We start from the raw sequence: 7,318 nt of genomic DNA on the forward strand, positions 1-7,318 counted from the left end.
GTCGTACACCTACCGCACCCGCGGTGCGACGTGTTTTGCAAAGAATGTGCCACCTCTTAAGATGCATGCACTGATATATATAGTGCTGTAAGTCCTTCGAAATCATTCAGAGAATTGAAGAAAAGGGTCGAGGCTTTGGCACAGAAAATCCTTACGCCTTTTGCGAGAAATCTGTCCGTCTGATTTTGAATCCGACTTCGGTATCAAGTTCCTTGCAACGTAGGCTACAACTGGACGTAAGTTTTGTTACGTTTTGACATGTCTTGAAATTATGATGTTGTTAGAATTGAATACACGTCATATATGTTGTTCTTGACATGTTAGACAGCGTAGAATCGAAGTCAGATTAAGAAACGGACTGAATATGAACTTGTTATGATTTTCAGAATGAGATTGAATAAGAATTGATATCCAGATTGAGTGATTATCGATTATGAGATGTTAGAATTGATATCTGCCTGATATGGTATTGCTGGATATTGAGATTATGATGTTATGCCGTTGAAACAGAATTTGATTGGATTCTGATTATATCCAGTATTGATTGAGTAGTGTATTGATATTGTACCCTCGATATTGTGATTGTCAGATTGAGTATTGACAGGCTTTGAGTTCGAGACTTCGACAGGGTCAGAGTATCAGAAAGAAAGGTATAAATTAATGTTGTGTTGGGATTGCACAACTCGAGGAAGGTTTGACTCGAGTTTCCCTAAATCACATACTTAGTTTATTACATTGATTCTTGTAATTGATGAGATTGATGTTTGTAGTCTATTGATTTATAGCCACTGCATGTAATGACTGCTGATTCGCTAGTCATTGATTGATTTGCTTAGATACTGACTGTATGTATTGATTACTGAGTCGTTGAGTCATAGGCTGATTCGCCTAGTCACCGGCTGATTCGTCGGGTTATTGACTGATTCGTCTTATTATAGGCTGATTCGCATAGTCACCGGCTGATTCGTCTGGTGATTGACTGATTCGTCTAAACTTAAGCTGATTCGCTTAATTACAGGCTGAGTTGTCTGATTATTGGCTGATTCGCCTAATTACCGGCTGATTCGTCGGGTTATTGACCGAGTCGTCAGTTCTGTGGCTGATTCGCCCAGACACTGGTGATATTAATTATATCGATGCCGTTTAGGGATTGATTCATTCCTATCGACTGAGATTCGATATAATTACCTATATCCAGACATCGGGATCCCTAGGTTAGAGTTGAGTCGAGTCTGAGACGACGCGTCAGTGGAGTCGAGTCTGAGACGACGCGTCGGTTGAGTTGAGTCTGATACGACATGTTGATTTACATTGTTTATACCATTCATGATTAGTTAATGTTTGATATGGATTTATGTTTCTGATTTGAGACATGTTATGGATAATGCTTATATGTTTCGTATATGCTTTTATATGATTGCATGTTTACATTGTTTATACTGGGATATTTATATCTCACCGGAGTTATCCGGCTGTTGTCTTGTTTTGTATGTGTGCATGACAACAGGTGGGGCTGGATCAGGGTCAAGAAGAGGATGAGAGAAGATTAGATAGCGTGGAGATCTGGGCTTCGAAGCAACATAGGATTCAGCACTGATATGTAGTTGAACCTAGTTGAATTCTTGTAGATAACGCAAAAATTGTATGTTCATGTTTAATATGTAATTTGAGTAAATTACATTACGTTTCTGCTTTGTAATTTAAAAAAAAAAAATTTAGACCCTGTTTTATAATTGATTAATTAGTCTCCAATGATGATTAAGAACATGATTAGCGTCCGGGTCCCCACAAGTCAGGACACATAAGGAATACATCTCATGGGGTGAGAACGGACAATAAACCAGGCCCACTTTAATAATATCAAATATTAAAAAAACCAAATAAAACAATAAAATATTCTAACATATACCTAAAACATTAGTCAAGGCTCTCGATCATTGATAAGTGCAATTTTTTGTACTTTTATTACTTGTTTTTAACTTAGAATTTTGTGATCCTCATCTACAGCAGATCCTCATCTACATCTCAGAACATTCCTTGAAATCACTGACACGATAAAGATAAATGGTGTTTCTGATGATATAATTCGATTGCGCTTGTTTCCTTTTTCTCTTAGGGACCAAGCAAGAGGATGGCTCCAATCGCTTCCTTTGGGGAGTATCACTACATGGAAGGAGTTAGCAACCAAGTTTCTTGCTAAATATTTTCCACCTGCGAAGTCTGCACAGTTGAAAATTGAGATAAGTACTTTTAGTCTGACTGACTTTGAGCAATTATATGAGGCATGGGAACGGCATAACGAGTTGTTGAGGAGGTGTCCAAACCATGGTTTTGAAGATTGGGTACAGATTGAATTGTTTTACAATGGTTTGAATGGACAAACAAGAGCCACTGTGGATGTAGCAGCTGGTGGCACGATATTTGCAAAATCACCTGATCAAGCATATGATTTGCTTGAACAGATGACCATTAACAGTTATCAGTGGTCGTCTGAGAGGTTAGGAGTAAAGAAGCCAGCTGGTATGTATGCCATAGATCCTATTACATCACTCACCGCACAAGTTTAAGCTTTAACAACTCAAATTGCAGCTATGAATAAAGCTAGTACAACAGAGGTTGAAAATGCATCGGTTGTTACTGAAGAACCACATATTCCTGATGAGGCTCATTATATCAACAATATGAATTTTGGTGGCTACGTAGGATATCGAGGTAACCCTCCCCCTAACACTTATCATCCTGGTTTGAGAAATCATGAGAATTTTTCATATGCTAATAATAAGAATGTGTTGAATCCTCCACCGGGGTTCAATACATCAAAGGGGGAAGGAAAACCTTCACTTGAGGATCTAGTTGGGACATTTGTTGCTGAATCTAGTAAAAGGATGGCTAGGACTGAATCTCGTCTTGATGGCATGGAAACTCACATGGGAAATATGGGTGCCACAATGAAATCATTGGAGACACAGATTGGACACTTGGCTAATGCATTGTGAGATCAAAATAGAGGTCAATTCCCAAGTAATACTGAAGTGAATCAAAAGGAGCAATGCAAAGCTGTAACTTTGAGAAGTGGAAGAGAACTAGAGGTGCAAAGTTCCAAGGAGAGAATGGACAAGGAGAAGACAGTTGAAAAAGAGGAAACTGAGGGATCCAAAGCTGAAGTTGAAGTTGAACAACCTCCGGTATTTAATCCAACTCTTCCATATCCGCAGAGGTTCAAAAAGAAGAAATTGGATGATCAATTTTCAAAATTTTTGGAGATTTTCAAGAATATTCACATCAACATTCCATTTGCTGATACTTTAGAGCAAATGCCAAACTATGCAAAGTTCATCAAAGATGTGATGCCAAAGAAGAGGAAGTTGCCAGATTTCGAGACAGTGAATTTGACCGAAAAGTGTAGCGCCATTCTCCAAAAGAAGCTACCACAAAAACTAAAAGATCCAGGGAGTTTTACTATACCTTGCATTATTGGTGGTACTCAAGTTAATAAAGCTTTATGTGATCTTGGAGCAAGTATTAATCTTATGACATTTTCTACTTATAGGGACTTGAAGCTATGGGAGGTAAAACCAACCACTATAACTTTGAAACTTGCAGATAGGTCACTCACCTATCCTCGTGGAATTGTTGAAGATGTTTTGGTAAAAGTTGACAAGTTTATCTTCCCTGCTGATTTTGTAATACTTGATATGGAAGAAGATCAAGATGCTCCATTGATTTTTGGACGACCCTTCTTAGCCACTGGAAAAGCATTGATAGATGTACACAAAGGAGAACTCACCTTGAGAGTTGGTGGAGAAGCTGTCATTTTTAATATCTATCACGCCATGAAGGAGTCAGATGAGGTAAGCACTTGTAAAAGCATTGATGTTTTAGACTCATGTATGACCTTTGATTGTGCAGGAACTAGGGATCCATTGGAGAGCTGTTTGATAGGTGCTGTTGGAACTGTTGATGAAGAAAATTGGGAAGTGAAAGAGCAATGGATGGCTCTTGAAGCACTGCAGAAAGAAAGGAGAAAATATGCATCGCCTGAAGAGTTTAATGTAAATGAGAAAATTGAGGTAAAATCACCTTCTCCTGAATTAAAGGAACTGCCAAGCCACCTTTGTTATGCATTTTTAGGTGAAAATTCGACATATCCGGTAATCATCTCTTCCTTTCTTAATTGTACTGAAAAAGTGAATTTGTTGAGAGTGTTGAGGAAATTTAAAACTGCATTTGGTTGGTCTATTTCTGATATCCAGGGGATTAGTCCCACTATATGCATGCATAAAATTTTGATGGAGGAGTCGTATACTCCTTATGTGGATCACCAGAGGAGGCTAAATCCAGCCATGAAAGAGGTAGTGAAAAATGAAGTGTTGAAATTGTTAAATGTTGTAGTTATATATGCTATTTCTGACAGCAGTTAGGTATCTCCAGTGCAAGTAGTGCCTAAAAAGGGTGGAATGACTGTGGTAAAGAATGAAAATGATGAAATAATATCTACTCGTACTGTAACTGGATGGCGAGTATGTATTGATTATAGGAAGTCGAACAATGCCACACATAAAGATCATTTTCCATTACCTTTTATTGATCAAATGCTTGATAAACTTGCTGGTTATTGTCACTACTGTTTTTTAGATGGTTATTCAGGTTATAACCAGATTGCTATAGCACCGGAGGATCAAGAGAAGACAACTTTCACGTGTCCCTATGGCACGTTTGCTTTTAGGAGAATTTCGTTTGGGTTATGCAATGCACCTGCCACTTTCCAGAGGTGCATGATGGTCATTTTTGCAGATATGGTGGAGGAAATAATGGAAGTCTTCATGGACAAATTTTCGGTATTTGGTTCATCGTTTGATCACTGTTTACATAACCTTTCCCTTGTTTTGCAGAGATGTCAAAAAAAGAACTTAGTTCTTAATTGGGAAAAGTGTCATTTTATGGTCCAAGAGGGTATTGTTCTTGGACATAAAGTGTCTTCAAAGAGATTAGAGGTAGACAGAGCCAAAGTGATTGCAATTGAAAAGCTTCCACCACCGAAGAACATCAAAGGGATAAGGAGTTTCTTAGGACACGCCGGGTTTTATCGTAGATTTATCAAAGATTTCTAAACCTCTGTGTAACTTGCTTGAAAAAGAGTCGACTTTTATATTTGATGATGATTGTTTGCAGGCATTCGAGAAGATCAAAATGGCATTGGTAACTGCACCGATTATGATAGTGCCGGACTGGAAGGAACCCTTTGAGCTAATGTGTGATGCAAGTGATTATGCAGTGGGTGTTGTATTAGGCCAAAGAAGGGAGAAGACGTTTAGGGCGATTTACTACGCAAGCCGCACGATGGATGCTGCACATCAAAGTTACACTACAACCGAGAGGGAGATGCTTGCAGTAGTATTTGCTTTCGACAAATTCAGACCTTATTTGATTGGCACAAAGGTAATCGTTTTCACTGACCATGCAGCTATTCGCTACCTATTCGCAAACAAAGATGCAAAACCACGCTTGATAAGGTGGATTTTTCTATTACAAGAATTTGAATTTGAGGTCAAGGATAAAAAAAGGTAGTGAAAATCAGGTAGCTGATCATTTGTCAAGGTTTGAGCTGGAGGAGAAGAAAGAGGAGGGAGCTATACAAGAAACATTCCCTAATGAGCAACTCTTCAAGGTAAATTCTATACTTCCTTGGTTTGCTGATATTGCTAATTTTTTGTCTTGTGGCACCCTTCCTCCAGATTTGAGCTATCATCAGAAGAAGAAGTTCGTCCATGACATCAAGTTCTATTATTGGGATGATCCATTTGTATATAAGAGGTGTGCTGACCAAGTGATTAGGAGATGCGTGGAGGGTATCGAAGCTCAACAAATTTTGGAGAAGTGTCATTCTTCACCATATGGTGGACATTTTGGAGCATCACGAACAGCAGCTAAGGTATTGCAATCTGGTTTTTATTGGCCCAGTTTGATTAAGGATAATTATACCTTAGTAAAGTCATGTGATAGATGCCAGAGGTTGGGAAACATATTTAGGCGTCATGAATTACCACTGACAAATGTTTTGGAAGTGGAACTTTTTGATGTTTGGGGCATAGATTTCATGGGACCCTTTCCCCCTTCTTTTGGTAATTCTTATATTTTATTAGCTGTTGATTATGTGTCGAAATGGGTGGAAGCAATCGCCACCAATACTAATGACTCTCATGTTGTAGCGAAATTTGTGCATAAGAACATCTTCACTAGGTTTGGAACACCGAGAGCCATCATAAATGACGAAGGTACTCATTTTTGCAATAGAATTTTCAACTCACTTTTGGTTAAATACAATGTGAAGCACAAAGTGGCACTAGCATATCATCCTCAGGAGAATGGACAAGCTGAAGTATCCAACCGGGAAATTAAGCAAATACTGGAAAAGACTGTCAACACCAACCGGAGAGATTGGGCTATGAAGTTGTATGATACGTTATGAGCTTATCGGACTGCATTCAATACGCCTATTGGGATGTCTCCTTATAGGCTAGTGTTTGGGAAATCATGCCATTTTCCATTGGAGTTGGAGCATAGAGCATTTTGGGCTGTGAAGAAATTAAATTTTGATTTGAAAGCTTCTGGCGACGTTAGAAAACTACAGTTGAGCGAGATGGATGAATTCTGAAATGACGCATATGAGAATGCCAAGATCTACAAAGAGAAAACTAAGAAGTGGCATGACAAAATCATTGTCCGAAGGGAGCTCAAACCAGGACAACAAGTACTACTGTTCAACTCTCGTTTGAAGTTGTTCCCTGGTAAGCTAAAGTCGCGTTGGTCAGGGCCATTTGTTGTGGAAACGGTGTTTCCTTATGGGGCTATCGAGCTAAAGTGCAGTGATGGGAGAACCTTCAAGGTCAATGGACAGCGGGTTAAGCCGTACTATGGGACTGAAGTAAGGAATATCGACAGTGTCAAGCTGAGCGAACCAAACTGATCAGACTAGTGACAGTCGGGCTGAAGACGTTAAACCAAGCGCTTATCGGGAGGCAACCCAAATTTTTGTTTCTCTTTTGCATTTTGTTTTCGGTTTTTCTTTTATTTTTGTATTATGATTATTTTTGGTTGTGTACTTTTACTATAGTGTGTGGTTGTATCTTCCCAAATCTAATTAATCCCAATTGTTTTCATTTCAGGACTAAATATTGGAGAAGAAAAAAATTTCCCGAAGGAATACCGCACCTGCGGTATAATTTGGAACGCACCTGCAGCGTTTAAGACAAAAAATATGAAAATTTCCCGAGGGAGAATGTGGGGACCCGGACGCTAATCATCTTCTTAATCTTCT

At 38.9% G+C, this 7,318-nt stretch overlaps 1 protein-coding gene across 1 annotated transcript; it reads left to right on the top strand.

Annotated features, from left to right (window-relative positions):
* Nucleotides 1–3,347: 3,347 nt before the first annotated feature.
* Nucleotides 3,348–6,655, top strand: LOC140805483 (uncharacterized). The gene is made up of 6 exons (XM_073161754.1): nt 3,348–4,070; nt 4,254–4,416; nt 4,648–4,838; nt 5,173–5,439; nt 5,534–5,814; nt 6,517–6,655. The coding sequence occupies exons 1-6, from the start codon at nt 3,348–3,350 to the stop codon at nt 6,653–6,655; spliced, it is 1,764 nt and encodes a 587-aa protein (XP_073017855.1).
* The last annotated feature ends 663 nt before the right edge of the window (nt 6,656–7,318 follow it).

The sequence above is a fragment of the Primulina eburnea genome, chromosome 11, assembly GCF_022965805.1.
Source record: "Primulina eburnea isolate SZY01 chromosome 11, ASM2296580v1, whole genome shotgun sequence".
Classification (NCBI taxonomy): Eukaryota; Viridiplantae; Streptophyta; class Magnoliopsida; order Lamiales; family Gesneriaceae; genus Primulina; species Primulina eburnea.